The following is a 21,494-nucleotide window of genomic DNA, read 5'->3' as shown; positions in this document are numbered from 1 at the left end:
GAGCTGTTTTGAAAAGATCAACAAAATAGATAGACCGCTAGCCAGACTTATAAAGAAGCAGAGAGAGAAGAATCAAATAGACACAAATAAAAATGATAAAGGGGATATTACCACTGATCCCACACAAATACAAACTACCATCAGAGAATACTATAAACATCTCTATGCAAATAAACTAGAAAATCTAGAAGAAATGGATAAATTCCTAGACCATACATCCCCACCAAGACTAAACCAGGAAGAAGTCAAATCCCTGAATAGACCAATAACAAGGTCTGAAATTGAGGCAGTAAGTAATAACCTACCAACCAAAAAAAGCCCAGGACCAGATGGATTCATAGCCGAATTCTACCAGAGGTATAAAGAGGAGCTGGTATCATTCCTTCTGAAACTATTCCAAACAATAGAAAAAGGGAGACTCCTCCCTAACTCATTTTATGATTTTATGAGGCCACCATTATCCTGATACCAAAACCTGGCAGAGACACAACAAAAAAAGAAAATTTCAGGCCAATATCCCTGATGAACATCGATGCAAAAATCCTCAATAAAACAGAGGCAAACTGAATCCAGCAGCACATTAAAAAGTTTATCCACCACAATCAAGTTGGCTTCATCCCTTGGATGCAAGGCTGGTTCAATATATGCAAATCAATAAACATAATCCATCACATAAACAGAACCAATGACAAAAACCACATGATTATCTCAATAGATGCAGAAAAGGCCTTTGATAACATTCAACACCCCTTCATGCTAAAAACACTCAATAAACTAGGTATTGATGGAACGTATCTCAAAATAATAAGAGCTATTTATGACAAACTCATAGCCAATATTATACTGAATGGGCAAAAGCTGGGAGCATTCCCTTTGAAAACCAGTACAAGACAAGGATGCTCTCTCTCAACACTCCTATTCAACATAGTATTGGACGCTGTGGCCAGGGCAATCAGGCAAGAGAAAGAAATAAAGCGTATTCAAATAGGAAGAGAGGAAGTCAAATTATCTGTGTTTGCAGATGACATGATTGTATATTTAGAAAACCCTATCAACTCAGCCCAAAAACTCCTTAAGCTGATAAGCAACTTCAGCAAAGTCTCAGGATACAAAATCAATGTGCAAAAATCACAAGCATTCCTGTACACCAATAATAGACAAACAGAGAGCCAAATCATGAGCAAATTCCAATTCACAATTGCTACAAAGAGAATAAAATACCTAGGAATGTAATTTACAAGGGATGTGAAGGACCTCTTCAAGGAGAACTACAAACCACTGCTCAAGGAAATAAGAGAGAACACAAACAAAGGGAAAAACATTCCATGCTCATGGATAGGAAGAACCAATATTGTGAAAATGGCCGTACTGCCCAAGGTAATTAATAGATTCAATGCTATTCCTATCAAGCTATCATAGACTTTCTTCACAGAAATAGAAAAAACTTCTTTAAATTTCATATGCAATCAAAAAAGAGCCCATATAGCCAAGATAATCCTAAGAAAAAAGAACAAAGCTGGAGGCATCATGCTACCTGACTTCAAACTATACTACAAGGCTACAGTAACCAAAACAGCATGGTACTGGTACCAAAACAGATATATAGACCATTGGAACAGAACAGAGGCCTCAGAAATAACACTACACATCTACAACCATCTGATCTTTAACAAACCTAACAAAAACAAGCAATGGGGAAAGGAGTCCCTATTTAATAAATGGCTAGCCATATGCAGAAAACTCGAACTGGACTCCTTCCTTACACCTTATACAAAAATTAACTCAAGATGGATTAACGATTTAAATATAAGACCTAAAACCATAAAAACTCTAGAAGAAAACCTAGGCAATACCATTTGGACATAGGCATGGACAAAGACTTCATGTCTAAAACACCAAAAGCAACGGCAACAAAAGCCAAAATTGACAAATGGGATCTCATTAAACTAAAGACCTTCTGCACAGCAAAAGAAACTATCCAGAGTGAACAGGCAACCTACAGAATGGGAGAAAATTTTTGCAATCTATCCATCTGACAAAGGGCTAATATCCAGAATTTCCAAGGAACTTAAACAAATTTATAAGAAAAAAAAAAAAAAAAAAGCCAGTCGGGCACAGTGGCTCACACCTGTAATCCCAGTACTTTGGGAGGCTGAGGCGGGTGGATTGCCTGAGGTCAGGAGTTCAAGACCAGCCTGGCCAACATAGTGAAACCCCGTCTCTATTAAAAATACAAAAAAAAAAATTAGCTGGGCGTGGTGGTGGGCACCTGTAATCCCAGTTACTACGGAGGCTGAGGCAGGAGAACCATTTGAACCCAGGAGGTGGAGGTTGCAGTGAGCCGACATGGCACCATTGCACTCCAGCCTGGGTAACAAGAGCAAAACTCTGCTTCAAAAAAACAAACAAAAACAAAAACAAAACAACAACAAAAACAATCCCATCAAAAAATGAACGAAGGATATGAACAGACACTTCTCAAAACAAGACGTTTATGTGGCCAACAAACATATGAAAAAAAGCTCATCAGCACTAGTCATTAGAGAAATGCAAATGCAAACCACAATGAGATACCATCTCACGCCAGTTAGAATGGCGATCATTAAAAAGTCAGGAAACAACAGATGCTGGAGAGGATGTGGGGAAATAGGAATGCTTTCATGCTGTTGGTGGGAGTGTAAATAAGTTCAACCACTGTGGAAGATGGTGTGGCTATTCCTCAAGGGTCTAGAAATACCATTTGACCCAGCAATCCCATTACTGGGTATACACCCAGAGGTCTATAAATCATTCTACTTACTATAAAGACACATGCACACGTATGTTTCTGGCAGCACTATTCACAATAGCAAAGACTTGGAACCAACCCAAATGCCCATCAATGTCAGACTGGATAAAGAAAATGTGGCACATATACACCATGGAATACTATGCAGCCATAAAAAAAGATGAGTTCATGTCCTTTGGAGGGACATGGGTGACGCTGCAAACCATCGTTCTCAGCAACCTAACACAAGAACAGAAAACCAAACACCCCATGTTCTCACTCATAAGTGGGAGCTGAAAAATGAGAACATATGGGTACAGGGAGGGGAACATCACACTCTGGGGCCTGTCGGGGGTTGGGGGGCAAGGGGATGGATAACATTAGGAGAAATACCTAATGTAGAAAACGGGTTAATGGGTGCAGCAAACCACCATGGCACATGTATACCTACATAACAAACCTCCACATTCTGCACATGTATCCCAGAACTTAAAGTATATTAAAAAAAAAAAAAAAGGAACTGGTAGCAAAGAAAATCTCAGAAAGTTTCTTACTCTTTTCAGTTAAGAGAAGGATGGAATATATGTAAATTTGAATTTATATAAACATTTTTCCTAACTAAAAAAAAAAAACTATTTATGAATTTCAAACTTTTTTGCACCAAAAATTCGTACTCACTTGTTATAATGTATCTGAACGAGATCTAGTTTGAGGCACTAAAAAGGATAAGACATCAGCTTGAAAACAGCCCCTATCAGAGCAGCATGAATTCAAGTAAGAACAAACATCAAATTTATGGTCAATATTGGGTGGAAGAATGGTGAAATCAAGGATGCTTTACAAAAGTTTGATGGGGAAAATTCCCCCAAAGAAATCTGAAGTTTACAAATGGATAACTTGTTTGCAGAAGGGATGAGACAATGTTGAAGAGGAAGCCTGCAGTGGCAGACAATCCACATCGATTTTTGAGGAAAAGATTATTCTTCGGTGTGCCCTAATTGAAGAGGACCCACAATTAACAGCACAAATAATAAACAACACCATAGACATCTCAACTGGTTCTACTTACACATTTCTCACTGAAAAACTGAAGTTGAGCAAACTTTTCACGCGATGGGTGCAAAACTGTTGCACCCAGATGAGCTGCAGACAAGAGCAGAGCTTTCAATGGAAATTGTAAACAAGTGGGATCATATATTGAAACATTTCTTTGAAGAATTGTAACAGGAGATCAAACATAGCTTTCTCAGTATGGTTCTGGATCAAAGCAATAGTTACCAAGAGGTGCAAGTGGTCCAGTCAAATCAAAAGTGGACTGGTCAAGAGCCGAAGTCATAGCAGCAGCTTCTTGGGATGCTCAAGGTATTTTGCCTGTTGACTTTCTGGAGGGCCGAAGAACAATAACATCCGCTTACTATAGGAGAAAGTGAAGCAAAGCTTTAGCATATAAACACCTACGAAATCTTCACCAGAGAGTTCTTCTCCATCAGCACAAAGTTCCTGCTCATTCCTCTCTTTAAGTAAGGGCATTTTTCCAGGGATTTCGATGGGAAACTATTAGGTATCCATCTTACATTCCTGACCTGGCTCCTTCTGACATATTTTTGTTTTCTAATCGTGAAAAATCCGTAAATGGCACCCATTTTTCTTCAGTTAGTAACGTAAGAAAAGCCTGCATTTTCATGATTAAATTCCCAGAACCCTCAATTCTTTACAGATGGACTAAAGAGCTGGTATCATGACTTACCAAAGTGTCTTTAACTTGATGGAGCTTACGTTGAAAAACAAAGTATATATATTTTAAATTTTATCTTTTAATTCCATTTCCCATGAACTTTTATTCTTTTAAAAATAAACCCGAGTGTTTTAATTCTACTGGCCTTTTGTACTTATTACACACTTGGGGAGATTTTTTGCCATGTGGAATCACCTCATCCCTTGTCACGATTGCATAATATTCCATAGTAGGAATGTTTCATGATTTATTTCTTCATTCCCCCACTGATTTCAATTTTCCGCAACTGCAAACATTGTTCATAATTTTGTACTGTTTGTGAGCCTATACAGGAGTATCCATGCACAAACCTTTTTATGCATTGTGCGAGGGTTACTCTGAGATAGACACCAAGGGAATTGCTGGGTCATAAATCCAATTTTTTCAAAGTAAATCCGCTTGTGAACCCGGAACCAAGTCGATTTTTCCCGCCCCGCCAGTTCCCTGTTCAGGAGAGTGCAGCCGTGATTGGCGCTTTCACTTAGGCCGGGGGCGCCCCAGGTCTCAGGTGCGAGGGGCGCGGTGAACTACCACCCTCCGGGCACGCGCTCTGGCCACGCCTCGCGGCCCCTTTCATTGAAAGAGCCCATAGGGATCACGTGAAAGAGCACGGCGGAGTGCGTGATGTCACGATGCTCAGGCCAATGGGAGCCTCTGTTTATGTCGCGAGCCGTCAAATAGTCATCTTCCCCCTACCATCCCCCGCCCACTCTCCGTCGCGCTGCGCCGCGTCGCTCTCAGCCTCTGGTGAAGGGCGGCGCGCGTAGGCAGGCGGTGGCGCGGCTGGAGTGCCGCGGGGAGGGCTGTGCCGGTTGCTTTCTGCAGCCGCGTCTCGGCCAGCTCTCCTCGCCGTTCCCGGGGCGCTGTGCGTCTCCGGTCCGGGACCGAAGCCGCTTGCCGTAGCGGGCGGCCAGATCCGCGTCCCGCCTCAGCGCCCGGAGGACATGCGGGAGAGAGAATGAGCCAGAGGGACACGCTGGTGCATCTGTTTGCCGGAGGGTAAGGTCCTGGCGGGGCGTGCGCACTGGGGCTGAGGGTGCTGGGGCCGAAGACGCAGGCGAGGGAGGCGAAGCGGGCGGGAGTGAGGCCTGGGCGGGGAGCTGCCACGGGCCTGCGGGTGAGGGGAGAGACCCAGCCCGTGGGTGGCGAGGGGGGCTCCGGTTCGGGGCAGCAAGGGGGTGAGGCCCGGGCACGAGGGCGAGAGAGTGAGGCCCAGGCAAAGAGGGTTGAGGCATGAAACCCGGGCCGGGAGTGAGGTTTTGGGCCCGCGGGGCCGAGGTGAGGCGGAGGCCGAATCCATGCGTCTGAGGAGACGCGGGCAAGAGCTGGTGTCGGCGCTTGATTACTCGGACGCCGCTGGACCTGGCCGTACGTCTCAGTCTAGCGGGCGTCGGGGATCCAGGGCCGCTTTGAGGAGCCTGGCTTCGGATTTCGCGTAGGTTGCATGGCCCAAGGGGACGGGGCGGAAAGTGCGGAGGCTGAGGACAAAATGGGCGCCGGGGCCTCCTTCAGCCATCGCTCCTTGCCGCGCTCGCTTGGGCCTCTGCACGTCACTCACGCCCCACCTCGGACCTCGGGCCGCTCATTTCCGGGCTCGGCTTTGCAGGGTGGGTGGTAAGGGGGCTACGGGATCGAGCGGGGAAGGCTTTGGTATTCTCCAGTGGTTGCTGTAGGGTGTTTCTGGCCCTTGGAAAATTTTTTGCCCTAGCTTTTCCAGGTGGTGAATGGGGTGCAAAGCTTTGCAGTACCTTTGGGGTCAGATTCCTTTCGAGAAAACCACCCCTCTTGTACACCGTTTGCTTTTCTGCTGCTTAGGAGAAAGTAGAAGTGGAGAGAGGTCAGATTTTTCTAAGATAGTGTTAATAGTTACTATGTGTGTGCCAGATTAGGACTAAGCCTAAAGTCTTAGTTCCCTGATTGCCAAAATGAGTATTAGAGCTTCCAGTTTAGCCTCCTGTTTAGATTTCCTCCTTCTAAATCATTTGGATAATCATAGCAATTTTAAGAGTTACTTATTTGGAAGATTATAAAGAGTTTTCTTATCAAAAATGCCTTCGGTGAATTATGCTGAGACTCTTACCGGCATCTTCTTAAATCCTACAGTTTTTAGGTCGACCACTTTTAAGAATATGAAAGAAATACATATGCAGTTCTATTCACGGTGTCTTGCTTTGAGTTGGACATATGGACTCTATTGAGCCAATGATGGCAATACTTTATTTAGGTTGGCATACTTTCATTCAACAAATATTTATTGTACACCAATTATGGGCCAGCCACTGTTCTGGCATAAAAACAATATTTTTCTATTAATCTGTGAGACCCAGTTTAGGCAGTTTGCTTTCCATATTTCTGAAATGTTTACTGCCAATAATCAGGCAAATTAAATCTTTTTTTAAAAATTCAGTAGCTCTGTAGATGCTCTTGAAAAGATCTCATGCAAATAATTGAGCTCCCTCGTGTAATTAGATCTATAACCCTGAAGTGAGGAGACCACAGATGTGGTCTAGCACTATTTAAATTTGGGTGAAAAATGAACACTTTTATTTCAATTGCTTCATCTATAAAATTAGGAGGTTGTATTACATGATCTCTAAAGCCCTTTTCTAGCTCCTAACATTCTATTATTCTGCGTTCAGGATTCATGTATCAAGTTTTGTTAAAAATGGGGCATACTTATATTTGAAATAAATGTTAGCTTGATTGCACTAATTTCCCACTTTGGATTAGGATCATTTTGTTATAAAAACGTGTAAATATAGGTTTTCTGGTTTAAGAACAGGAATGGGAGGTTTTTGTAGCATCTAAACACACAGATTAGGAGCTCCATCCCCTCCCCCGAGTCTAGCATATGTAGTTAACTTAGAGTATTAAATGAGATATTGGTATGTAGGATCTGATACAAGATAGGTGCTCAGCCATATAATTTCTCTTCCTTTGCATCTCATCTTGATTTTATTTTTATATGTGGTTACATAAGTGAGTTCAGTAAAACACACCTTATCTTTTTAAAGGAAGCCCAGTATATTTTAAAAGAACCAAGAGTAACCTTTCACAGTGTATCTAATCTTAGGCAAGGGTTTTCTGAATATGGAGCCTTTGAGTTGTTTTTCTGATAAGTAAAATTGTAATATTCAAATAGGTTTATCAGAATCCCACATCTCTAATAGCCTAGTAGCTGTATTGTTAAACACCAGCACTGGACCTTGGTTCTGGGTGAAATACTCACGTGCATAACTCGTGCTTTCTTTAAGACACCCTTTGATCCCATTATGCTTTTGCCAGAGTTAATATTCAGAGTTTGTAAGGTCAGTAGTTAGGTTAATTGAGTTAAGGAACGATATCATGACAGCCTGTAAAAAAGGTGTAAATATGATTTAATTTTAGCTGTACCTCTAATGTATGTATATAGAGATGAAAGCACTATGAAATGTATTTTTAAAGACTGATAGAATTGTACATTGTCTAGTTATTGTATCAGCTGCATATATCTACAGAGGCAGCTCATTTTTTTCTATTTGAGGGAGATATTGTCTCAAATAGGAGCTATATACCTTAAGACTTTAAGTGGATGAAGTTTTTTCTTTGTAGCTCCTATGACAGATAATTTAATATATGTAGTGAGTAAAATCAAAGATGATCTAGGAACTGTCTATTTTTATATCCTGGAGCTCATTCATTTGCTCAATCATTATTATTTATTCAGTAGGAAACTCCCATTTGGGTATAATGAATGATATTTGTTAAATTATTTCACCTGTTTGCTTGAAGATCAGGGCAGAAGTAGAATACTTAAAAGTATAATTAATGTGATTTATTTCCGCTTCACTCTGACCATATTTTTATTAGTCTCATTTCCTTAATTTTTACTACCTCTCCTTTTCCTCTGTCTTGCTCTGTTTAAGCTGCTATTACAAAATACCAAAAACTGGTGGCTTATAAATAACAAATATTTCTAACAGTCCGGAAGGCTGGAAAGTTCAAAATTAAAGCAATAACAGGTTCTTTGATGATGGTCTACTTCCTCATAGAAGACACTGTCTTGCTGTATCCTCACGTAGTAGGAGAGGCTAGCCAAGATCTCTGGTGTCTTATAAAGGTACTAATCCCAAATGTCAGGGCTACAATGTCATGACCTAATCACCTTGAAAGTGTCTACTTCCTAATACTATCACCTTGGGATGTGAGTAGGATTTCATCTTATTAATTCTGGAGGAGACAAACATTCAGACATCCTCCTCCCCTTTTTTTCCTTCTAAAAATGCATTCTGTTCTTACTAATAGACTACAAAACTAAGGGAAGTTTCTTAACCTGTTGGAGAATATTCTCAAACCATTTTTCTGTAAATTACTGTAGCACAGCAGCTACCATTTTTCTGCAAATGGATTAGTGTAGCACAACATTGTGGATCAGGGATTCTCCTTCTTGAGACCCTTCTTGTGATCTGAGTTTAAAACTATTTTCATAAAAATACGTTATTGGCGCAAATTTGTTGACATTTGTCCTGATGGTGCAAGAGCAATGATGGGTAAAACTGCTGATGCCTTAGCATGCATCAAGGCAGTGGCATCAGACTATGGTCATCGTATTCACCTCCAGGTACTTGCAATTAAAAAAAAAAAAAAGCCAGTTTAACCTAAGAATGCTCTTGAAGGAGTAAAAAGTACTAATTTTATTAAATCACAACCTTTGAATACCTCTATATTTAATATTTTGTGTGACAAAATGGGAAATAGGCATGAAGTAACTGCATGCCGAAGTGTGGTTCTGCGTTGTTAAAATTGTAGGCTACACTAGCTTCTTTTTTTTCATGGAGACCCATTCTTACTTAACGATTAATAGACTGACTACTCAGACTAGACATTTTCTCAAAAACTGAAGGAAGTAAGCCTTTTTAAGGAAAACCACTGATAGCATTTGTTACCAATGATAAAATTCCAGTTTTCAAACAGAAATTCGAATTTTTGAATTGACCCCTCTCCCCCAGCCTTGCAATACCTAAGGATGTTTCTGATGAGATGGTGTTAGTAAATGTACATTTTTTTTGATACTTTTAAAATGTTTTGGAAGGCCTGCAAACCCAGTGTACCAGTATTTTTCAAATGACCAATATATATATGACGTCATGGAGTCAGCCATGGGTAAAAGAGTCATTCAGATTTTAAAAATAGACCAGTGGATTTTAATATAACAGTACGAAAAGTTTACTGGTATAGTTCAGATTCTACATTGCAACTAACCTTTAAGAACCTACTACTTGTCCGGTTTTAATATAGTATTGAAGAATATCGACAATTATCTAAAAAGGGACTGTCTTGTCTAGTAATTGTTATTAACTAGAAGGTGTTAAGTGCTATGGGGGAAAAAATGGTGCACCTTAAAGGACTGTGGTGGGAGTGCACTCTAGTACTAAATAGAATGATGATGAATCTTATTGAGAAGATGACATTTGAGTAAAGACTTGGAAGGGAGAGAATTAGCTGTACAAAAGGAACCAGCCCCAGTAAGACCCTAACCCCGGTAAGAGTGAGATAATGAGGCAGGTATGGCCAGAATGATAGAGGCTTCTTAGGCCTTTAAAGGACTTTGACCTTTTCTATTGAAATGGGAGGAGTCATCATAGAATTTTTAAAGGCTAATTGGTCTCTGCTAGACTATGCATGGGACAGGGGCAGAAGTAGGGAGTTGATTTGGCTATTTCAATAATCCACTTGACTGATAATGGTGATTCAGACTAGGTTGGAAGCAATGGACATTGTGAGAAGTGGTTGAATTCTAGTTAGATTTTGAAGGTAAAGATAATAAGATTTTTGACATATTGAATGCAGAGTGTAGAAGAGCAAAGAATACTCCAGGGTTTTTAGTTTGGGCACCTGGAAGGGTGGAATTGCTGTCAACTGAGATGGGCAAGATTGCAGATGGAACAGAGTTGGGGTGAGGGGAGATCAGAAGCTCCATTTTAGACATGGTAAGTTTGAGAAGTAGAGAGGTCAAAAAGCTGAGATTGTTTAAGTGATTGGACATACTAGCATGGAGTCCAGGAAAGAGAATTGGACTAGGGATATATATTTAGTAGTCATTGGAACGTAAGTGGTGCCATGAGCCTAGTTGAGATCACTAAGGGAGTGAATATAGAGAAGAAGGGACCACGAACTACCCTCTGGGGACTTCAATAAAAGAGATCAAGAGAAGAGGAATGAGGAGAAGAGGAGGAACCAGCCAAGTAGACTTCATAGTGACCAAAAAAATATGGTATCCTAAAATCCAAATGGAGCAAATATACAAGATCTAGAAAGGAGTAAGTGATCAACTATCAAATGTTACTGTCATTTAAGATGTCTGAAAGCTGTTAACCACTGAATTTAATTGAGGACCTTTGGTGACTTTTAGTAATTTCCAGGGCAGGGGAGTAAAAGTCTGGTTGGAGTAGGAGAGAAATTAAGAGACAACAAATAGACAGTTTTAAGGTTTGCTGTAAAGGGTAGCAACGAAAGGGGGAAATTGACTTTTACTAAACCTGCCACATTCCCTCAGCCTATTTTGTTCCTATAATGGATTTTTTTTTTATTTCTCAGTCTCGTATCTTATTATTTTTCCTTAAAATAGTAAGCACTTTGAGGGTCCCAACAAAGGCCTTTTTTTTTCTTACAAGACCTATTTGCACAGAGATTTTAGTTTTTTTTTGTTTAAACCAGTCTTGGTTACACTGTGCCTAGCTTTACGAAAACTAAAAAACACTCTAAATAGTAAAGACTGTACAACTGCATCTTGGGTTGTATGATACGGCTTGCTTCCATGTTTATCTAAGTTGGCTAAAATTTTCAGTATTACTAGTCTTGATTTTGCCTTATCATCCAAAATAAGAATAACCTGTTAATTTTTTTCCTGCATCAGAAACACTTCCTATACTTAAAAAAAAAAATGCTGTTTTATTCTGAACCATGCATTGCTGACTTTTCATAAGTTAGTCTGTCAGGTATATAGATGTCCATCACCATTTCAAAAACTTGTATTGCTTCTTGTCTAAACAATAAAGCTTCAGAGAAAATTATTATACAAATGTACTACCAGAGAAACAATTTTTGGTAAGACTTCCTCAATGATTTGCATAGAATTTCAGGGACAGTCTACATGTTTTTTTTTTTTTTAATATTTTTTGAGACGGAGTTTCACTCTTGTTGCCTATGCTGGAGTGCAATGGCACGATCTCAGCTCACTGCAACCTCCGCCTCCCAGGTTCAAGCAATTCTCTTACCTCAGCCTCCCAAGTAGCTGGGATTACAGGTGCCCGCCACCACGCCCAGGTAATTTTTTGTATTTTTAGTAGAGACAGGGTTTCACCATGTTGGTCAGGCTGGTCTTGAACTCCTGACCTCAGGCGATCCACCCACCTCGGCCTCCCAAAGTGCTGGGATTACAGGCCTGAGCTACCGCGCCCAGCCCAGTCTACATGTTTTAAGATTGAAAAACTCCTTAAGTTTGGCTAGCATTTTAAAGAAACTTCATCTTTAGTGATTGATATTTCTTTTTTTTTTTTTTTTTTTTTAACAATTTTTAGTAGAGATGGGGTTTCACTGCGTTAGCCAGGTTGGTCTCCATCTCCTGACTTCATGATCCGCCCACCTCGGCCTCCCAAAGTGCTGGGATTACAGGCGTGAGCCACCGTGCCCGGCCAGTGATTGATATTTATTAATGTAACTAATGCCCTAAGTAGAGTATCACTGCAGGCAGAAAAATAAAATATTTTATCCTATTCATCTTGCTTTATAAAGCTAAACACTGCTTAAAATTAATAAAATGAATTCTGAAGGACCTTTTTAAATAATATGCACATACAAATATTGTGGACCTCATCAGAAAATATTTTGTTCATCTATCTGTTACCTTGCCTGTTAAAAACAAGTTTCCTGATCCATACATGCTCAGGAGGTTAATATTGAGGACATATATCTAACAGTGCCTTGGATTTTTTCCAGTCCTTTTAAAGCTAGGGGAGCCAGATCTAGTGGTTCAGCAGCTTAGGACTATCTAGTCGATAGGGTTTTAGGTCTATGTACCTGTCTTAGGGATTCATGACTGGGTATGATGGCTGAAATTCATCTGCTGTTCATATTCACTTAGTGAACAATTTCTCTTTCTCCTTTCTCTCCCATCTCCCCACCCTCAACTTCTGATTCCCATGCTTCAATAACTAGTGTGGGAGAGCACTTTGAGGCTCCCAACAGAGGCCTTGCTCTTTCTTACAAAACCTGTTTGCCCAGGGTTGTTTTATTTGTTTTGTTTTTTAAACCAGTTTTGGTTACACTGTGCCTAGCTTCAAAAACAAACAAAAAAATACTCTATCTTTTTGCCACTCCTTTACTCAAGAGGTCCATGAAGGCCCTTAAGGTAGCTAGACCCCCTGGCATGCTAGAATTTTTATCTTCATTATATGCACTAAGTAGAAGCAACATTTGAAAGTTTTTAGACAGTTAAACTCTAAAAAGTTTGGCTTTATTAGCATCTGCAGTATTACCATAGGCTAGAGATGTGTCCACATTCCGGTAAATTACCGAGATGACTTGATAAACTTACTGTACAATTTGGCAAACATCGTGAAAATAAAATAGTTTTAAATGTCTTATAAAATTCTTTAGTAATAACCATATTAAACAATTTTAAATATTCTATAAGATCAGTACATAGCTATGTGATTATTTGACTCACCAAGCGATCTTGGCCTTCTTATATCTTTTAAGATATAAGACATTTGCCTATAAAACTTTAAATGAGTGTCAATCCAGGTAGTTTCACTACGAACATAAAGAACATGTAGTTATTTCTAATCTGGGTATACCAGGGGTATAGTGATGGGGTATAGTGACATTTAACAGTGTTATTAGATTCATAACCAAGAAACTCCTTTCTGAATTTTTGATGTTACAAAGTAATGAACTTACGCCCTTCTGTTACAGACTTGGCTATTCTGTCTTTGGAATTCTTTGCCAATCAAGAAAACACACAGAACAAACCAGTGACTGTTTTATAGAAATAACTTTGAATTGTAACTTTTTAAAAATAGTAAAGCATCCAACCTTGAACTATGTTATTTAATAGCAAATTACATTGGCCACACCTTGCAACTGATGTCATTCACATCACTGGATCAGAGGGAAGTTAAGACCAGTAATGAGTGCCTGCTTCTACTCCACCATTTTTTTCTCTATTGCTTTTTCTTGGTTTTCAAATTAATATATTATACATCATCTCTCTGTTCTGGTAGATGAGGATTTAGTTATATTGTACCACTCTCTTGTTTCCTCTTTCTTTACATCCTCTCAATATATAATTTGATAGTTTTTGTTAAAAATCAAAAGTCAGTGCTTACCTTATTGTGACAATACAAATATTGTTCACTGCAGAGCTAAGTTTAAGTTGTCTATTATGTTGACCTTTCCTTTCTTGAATAACTTCATTCCTCCCCGCCCCCGCCCCACCCCCTACTGCCCCGAATTTAATAATTGCCTCCATTAAAAAACTTCTGCTTAGTTATGTGAGTACTCATACTTGAACATTTGTTTTCATATGGTCAGCTGTGTTCATCTGTCAGTCTTTTTTCCTGGAGACTTTTGTCCCACTGAATTCTGTCATCCTAATCCTATCTTGATTGATTTTTTTTCAGATCTGCCGTTTTCACTATCATCTTGGGACGTCTTTCTCTGTCTTGGGTTATTCTGTTCTTACATTTCATTCCCTCCCCACCACCATCTTCTTTTAGTTTACTGCCTTAATTTGTGGAATACATTTTTTAGTTAGCTGTGTAAGAAAAGGGTATACAGTAGGCAATTTCTTGAATACTTCTTTGTCCCAGATGTATAGTTTGGTTTGGTATAGAATTTTAGGATAAGTAATCTGCAGTTGTCGAGAAGTGTGATGCTAATCTGGTCACTTTTCCTCTATTATGTGACCTTTTTTCTTTCTGGAAGTTGAAGTCCTTGAAAGATTGCAGTAGTGCATCTTGGTGTGGATTGTTTTTGCATCCTTTGTTCCTGCTAAACCTAAGCTCAGAAATGTTGAGTTTGTGTTCTTCAGAGAATCAGCCTTCTGCCTAGGAATATAGTTTTATCCAGCGTGTGTGTGTGTGTGTGTGTGTGTGTGTGTGTGTGTGTGTAAGGCATAGAGCGACACTGGACATCCTACCTTTGTCATACAGCCTGTGACAGCAGCCAGTCCTTCTGTTTTCAGTTATTTGCCTTAATTCCTTCTTGAATACTTGGTGCCCTTAATCATTAGGCCTCCTAGGGATTCTGCAGGGAAAAACTCTGCTGCTTTTTGGTATTTCCCTCTGCAAGCCTTTCTTCCTCTTTTCTAAGTTGTCTTTCCCATTTGCCTCATTGGTTGAAAACTTGCAGCTGCCGATTTCTCTGGGGCTCTCTGTTCTTCTGGCATATTCCTTTAGACAGTGAGATTTTTGACATGGAGAAAAGATGAATCTAATGTAGTTCATCCCAACTTTATTGAAGCATTAGTTTCGTTCTCTACATCAATTCTGATTTCAGTGTGCATAATTATTTTTAAATTGCAGCAAGAGAAATACCAGAGTGTCACCCCTATACTACACGTCTATTGCATTCTATAATGTAAAACTGCTTCAGGACAACCTAAGTGCTTGTGCATATACCCACTTATGCCACCCCCACCTCTGTATGATTTACTTATTTATTTATTTTTTGAGATGGAGTCTCGCTCTGTCACCCAGGCTGGGGTGTGCACTGGCGCAATCTCGGCTCACTGCAACCTCTGCCTCCCAGGTTCAAACAGTCCTCCCACCTCAGACTCCCAAGTAGCTAGGATTACAAGCGTGCACACCACCACGCCCGGCTGATTTTGTGTGTGTGTGTATTTTCAGTAGAGGTAGTGTTTCACCATGTTGGCCAGGCTGATCTTGAACTCCCGACCTCAAGTGATGCGGCTTCCTTGGCCTCCCAAAGTGCTAGGTTTACAGGTGTGAGCCACCACGCCTGGCCTTATTTTTTTGTTGTTTTTTAATTTTGTTTTTTGTTGTTGTTGTTGTCATTGTTTTGAGACAGGGTCTCACTCTGTGGCCTAGGCTGGAGTGTGATACTGCAGTCACAGCTCACTAAAGCCTTGACCTCCCAGGTTTAAGCGATTCTCTTACCTTGACCTCCCAAGTAGCTGGGATTAAGGCATTGTGCACTGCACCTGGCTGTTTTCTTCTTTCTTTCTCTGTTTTTTTTTTTTTTTTTTTTTTTTTTGAGATGGAGTTTCACTCTTGTTGCCCAGGCTGGAGTGCAGTGGCACAATCTCGGCTCACTGCAACGTCTGCCTCCTGGGTTGAAGCGATTCTACTGCCTCAGCCTCTGGAGTAGCTGGGATTACAGGCATGCACCACCACGCCCAGCTAATTTTTTGTATTATCAGTAGAGACGGGCTTTTATCATGTTTGCCAGGCTGGTCTCAGGTGATCCTGACCTCAGGTGATCCACCTGCCTTAGCCTCCCAAAGTGCTAGGGTTACAGGAGTGAGCCACCACGCCCGGCCTCTTTCTTTCTTCTTTTCAGAGACAGAGTCTCACTGTGTTGCTTAGGCTGGTTTCAAACTCCTGGACTCAAGTGATCCTACCACCTCAGCCTGGCCAGGCATCAGCCACCATGCCTGGCCAGTTTAGATTCTCATGTGTTTTACTTGCTGAAGTGTTTTTTAAATATCATAGTATTTACCTTGTCTGTTGGTCTGGCCACAAAATATTCATAAGACTTCTATTACAAAATTTCATAGTTACTATTATCAGTAATGGAGACACAAATACATAGCTAATATTTATTGAGCACTTTTTATGTGCCACTTTACAAAATGCTTTATGTGGATTATATCATCTTTACAAGCGTGTGAGGCATAGGTATTGTTTTTACCATTGTTTTGTTTTCGTTGTATAATATTTATTTTCTTGGAACCAGGAATGACTGGGTAGGAATCATGGCTTTATGTGCTCACATTGCTTTTTGTTTGTTTTCGTTTTAATTATAGAAGTAATTCGTGTTCATTGAATACATTTTTTAGAAGTTATTCATATTCAAGAATACTCTTTCTTAGGTTTTACAGAATATAAAATCAGAACATGTACATGTTTATTATAGATTTTGGGCCTGTTTGTGGGTTTTATGTTCAATAAATTTACAAAGTAAGTACACTAAACTGCTAAAAAGAAATCGGGCCAAGACAAATTGAATTATTATGATTTGCCATAAATAGATCACTGTTGTAGTGTGAATATGGTATGGACTAACCCATCGGTTCTTCTGAGTTCTACATTGCATATACTCCAAGTATACTGTGTGATGATGACTCATGGCTTTTACCACTTAGCTCTCAACTCTTATCATAAGTAAATTTATGGCTTCTATTTAAGATTCTCCTTGTGGCCTCATATATAATGAGGTTTTAAGACTATTTCATGGCTGTTTGAAAATATCTTTTCCTTGTTTATTGAGTATTGAGGTTTCTAAGTTCTACTTAATTTTCTTTCAGATTTGCTATAATCCTACTACTTTTTGTCTAATTCTGTTGAAATCTGACCATATAATTGTGGTTTCGACTTTTTTGGGGGGAGGGTTAAATTTTTTTAACTGCCTATTTAAAGCTATGAGTGGAATTTTTTTGAAGTATTAAGCTTATTTATGATTGAATGTTTCACATATTTTTCAAATCAGGTTTGTCAGGGTATCGTTTACATACAGTAAAATCTACCCTTTGTTAAATGTATACAGTTTATCGACTTCTGGCAGATTTATAAAGTCATTTAAACACTACTATAGTCAGGATATTGGCTGGGCCTAGTGGTTCATGCTTATAATCCCAGTACTTTGAAAGCCTAAAGTGGGAGGATTGCTTGAGGCTAGGAGTTCAAGACCAGTTTGTGCAACATAGCAAGACCCTGTCTCAACAAAAAATTAAAAAAATTAGCTGCGCATGGTGGCATGTGCCTGTAGTCCCAACTGCTAGGGAGGCTAAAGCAGGAGGATTGTTTGAACCCAGGAGTTCAAGGCTACAGTGAGCTATGATCGTGCCACTGCACTCCAGCCTTGGTGACAGAGCAAGACAGTATCTCAAAAGAAAAAAAAAAAAGGGATATTGAACATTTTTTGTTATTCCAAGAAGTCCCCCATACCCCTTGCAGTCACTTTCTTCCCTCTCCTCTACTCCTTGGAAACCACTGATCTCATTTCTGTTCTTCTCATTCTGCCTTTTCTAGAATATCATAAAAATGTTTGCTTAACGAGGGGGATCATTTTTTTAGTGTCAAAAATAAAAGGCTTTTGTGCTTAGCTTTTTCAGTTAGCATAATGCTTTTGAGATTTATCCAGGTGGTGGCTTTTTACTGCAGAATAGTATTCTATTATATAGGTGTACCAGTTTGCTTCCACTAGTTGATGGACATTTGGGTTGTTCCCAGTTTTTAGCTATGAGTAAGTACAGCTATTATAAACATTCATGAACAAGTCTTTTTGTGGACATGTCTGTTCATTTCGCTTGGGTCAGTACCTACAAGTGAGATAGGGTTGTGTGGCAGTTTTATGTTTAACTCTGTAAGAAACTGACAAACTGCTTTCTAAAATGCCTGTACCATTTTTAATTCCCACCAGCAGTGTAAGAGATTTTCAGTTGTTCAGCGGCTGGCTGTTGGTCAGTCTTTTTAATTCTAGCCATTTAATAGATGGGCAGTGATCTCTTATAATGGATCTACTTTGCATTTCCCTGCTGACAAATGATTTGCAGAATTCTGTGTGTTTATTTGCATCTATATGTCACTATCTGTTAAATCTCTTACTGAATTACTTTATTTTATTCCTGATTATAAGCACTTTTGCAGGTAATGATTTGCAAATATTTGTTCTCAGTCTGTGGCTTTCATTTTATTCTCAGTTTCTTTCATTGTGTTAGCAGTTTCTTTCAGAACAGAAGTTTTTAATTTTGGTAAGGTCCAGTTTTTCAGTCTTTTTCTTTAATGATTTGTGCTTCTGTTGATGTCCATATAGGAAGTCTGTACCTAACGCAAAGTTAAAAGATTTTTTTCCAGATGTTTTTTCCTAGATGTTTTATAGTTTCATCATTTTAAACTTAGGTCTATGATCCATTTTGAGTTAATTTTAAAATGTAGTGTGAGGTAAGGGTGATGTTTTTTATTTTACATATAATGTTCTTTATTTTTTAATAGCTTTGTTGCATAAGTTTTTCACTCTAGTTGCATACAGTTTGGTTTTATCTTATTTTCTTGGTGGCATATACTAATACATCAATATGACATATTTTTATCTTTTAAAATTTCTTTTACATTCTATTTGTAGTGATATTAACATTGCTGTGCCTGCTTTCCTTTATATATATATGTGTTTTGTTTTGTTTTTTATTGTGGAGGTAGAATTGTTTAGTGTATTATTGCATGGGTTGCTTTTCTTTTTCTTCTTTTAATGCCCATTTTGAAGGTTCATGTTAACGTGACAACTAGCTTTTCTCTTTCACCACACTAGGAGCTTTTCTGAATGATTTTCCCTTTTGGTTAGAAAGCAGTTCTAAAGGCTTCACTTGGTAGCTAGTAATGTTTTAAGAGGAAATTATTTTCTACTCTTGTGTTTTAAAATAATAAAATAATAATTACTCAGCCTATATCTTACATACCTTTTAAACAGTTTAATGTCATTCAGAGCTTTTGTTATTATTGTTCTGGTGATCAGTCCTTTTATTTAAGTTGGATTCTTCTAACAAGCCTACCTACATTGTACAGTTTTCCACATGTAGGCCTGACAGATACTAATTGTGAGACTCAAATGCCAATTTTTTTTCTTTTTTGAGACAGGGTCTCACTCTGTTGCCCAGGCTAGAGTGCAGTGGCCTGATCATATTCACTGTAGCCCTGAACTCCTGTGCTCACGCAATTTTCCCACCTCAGCCTCCTGAGTAGCTAGGACTGCACGCATGCCCCACCACACCTGGCTAATTTTTTAAACAAATTTTTTGTAAAGTGGTGTCTGGCTATGTTGCCCAGGCTGATGTCAAACTGGCCTCAAACCATCCTCCTGCCTCCTCCCAAAGCTCTGGGGTTACATGTGTGAGCCATGCGCCCAGCCCTCAAATGCTGTATTTTTTTGTAGGTGAAATACTTCTGAATATTTGGGTATTTAAAATAAGAGAACTATGTATGGTTAACTATCAGTGAGTTCTTCCTTATTGCTAGGAAGACCATTTCTTCAGTTTGAAAGGACAGGAGTTTGAAAGATAGGATATACTTCAAAGAATGGCCTAGATTTTAACAGAGCTACAAGTTATATATACATGAGTACTAAATCACACCTTAGGACAGTATTTAAAGCCATTATGTGACTTACCAGTACAATTTTAGTAACAGCACCTATCAGTTGAAGTGTTTAGCAGTTATTCTTGCCAGATAGTTACTAAGCTGTGTTCATTTTAGTTACTGAAGATGTTTGTATGAAATCAGATAATGGAATCTCTTAAAAATTTGTTTAGTCATCTAACATTAAAAATTATAAATTTTAGTATGTTGGCAAAGCTCCAGGTACCCATGTGGATTACAGCTCTGGGCATATGTACTAACTTATGAATTAAGTGGATAAACTGTGTTCTTTGTGTTTGTTTTTTTTTTTTTAGATGTGGTGGTACAGTGGGAGCTATTCTGACATGTCCACTGGAAGTTGTAAAAACACGACTGCAGTCATCTTCTGTGACGCTTTATATTTCTGAAGTTCAGCTGAACACCATGGCTGGAGCCAGTGTCAACCGAGTAGTGTCTCCCGGACCTCTTCATTGCCTAAAGTGAGAGCATAGTATTCAGGAGTCTTTTTTAGTTTGTTGGCATTAGTGATTTCCAGATGTTTGTTTACTTATATTCTGCCACATTGAAAATGATTCTTTATAAACCTATTTACAGAAGTTATTCTGAATTGTACTCATAAGGAATGATAATCCCTAATGGAGAAGAACAGTTACATAGATAAGATAAAGTGTAATTTTACTTCCAAATCATGTGTATTTAGAATATTTCTACATTTATCCAGTGGAGTTTTTTCTAAAGCTATTATAAGTATTTAATTTTGGATTATTCATTTACTTTTGAAATGTGATAATGTTTAATACTAACTCCTTTCGTGTGTATTTTTAATGTTCCAAGTACTCTCACAAGTAAGTACATCCAATTAATGACAATCTGTGATTTTTATGTAACCTAAGTACAACTGAGACAGCAGAGTTCTAATGCTATTCAGGATTTGTTTAACATTTCCTGATGTTAAATATTTTACAGTTTGCCATACTTCATTATGTTGCAATTAGATTTGAAATTTCAAAACTATTAAAATTAGGTTTTGCATGTTTATACTTGTAAATAATGGAATGCCTTTGTGTCTGCCTTATCAGCTCACTGTTTGAACTTAGTTCAGTAGTGTTTATTTTGTAATAGCAAATAAACTCATTCTGTGTATTTACCTTTGGTACTAAAAGGTTTCATCAGCCTTTTCTTTTTTCAAACTTGTTTACATAAGTACATGAATAGGTAGAAGAAAATTGATAACAGTTTTGAATTAAAATGCCATAATTGGGCCGGGCGTGGTGGCTCACGCCCATAATCCCAGCACTTTGGGAGGCCGAGGTGGGTGGATCATCTGAGGTCAGGAGTTTGAGACCAGCCTGGCCAACATGGTGAAACCCCGTCTGTACTAAAAATACAAAATTAGCCAGGTGTGGTGGTGCGCACTTGTAATCCCAGCTACTCAGGAGGCTGAGGCAGGAGAATCACTTGAACCAGGGAGGCGGAGGTTGCAGTGAGCCGAGATCGCGCCACTGTATTCTAGTCTGGGTGATACAGTGAGACTCTGTCCCAGAAAAAAAATGCTATAGTTATAGAGAAATACTTCTATCTGATTTGTAATAGGAAAAGT

General features: G+C 39.0%; 1 protein-coding gene across 2 annotated transcripts in view; it reads left to right on the top strand.

Annotated features, from left to right (window-relative positions):
- Positions 1-5,279: 5,279 nt before the first annotated feature.
- SLC25A36 (solute carrier family 25 member 36) overlaps positions 5,280-21,494 on the top strand; it is a 38,539-nt gene continuing 22,324 nt past the window's right edge. The window contains exons 1-2 of one of the 2 annotated variants that reach the window (XM_032143458.2): positions 5,280-5,540; positions 20,209-20,373. In XM_032143458.2, the coding sequence (XP_031999349.1) occupies positions 5,500-5,540; positions 20,209-20,373 (206 nt within the window). In that variant the 5' untranslated portion in view covers positions 5,280-5,499. Of the gene's footprint in view, positions 5,541-5,742; positions 5,977-20,208; positions 20,374-21,494 lie in introns of those variants that run through there. The other variant, XM_032143457.2, reaches the window with a different exon arrangement.

This window comes from Hylobates moloch, unplaced genomic scaffold (genome assembly GCF_009828535.3).
Source record: "Hylobates moloch isolate HMO894 unplaced genomic scaffold, HMol_V3 SCAFFOLD_22, whole genome shotgun sequence".
Taxonomy (NCBI): domain Eukaryota; kingdom Metazoa; phylum Chordata; class Mammalia; order Primates; family Hylobatidae; genus Hylobates; species Hylobates moloch.
Note: the sequence above shows the minus strand (reverse complement) of the source record. Positions and strands in the feature narration are given on the sequence as shown.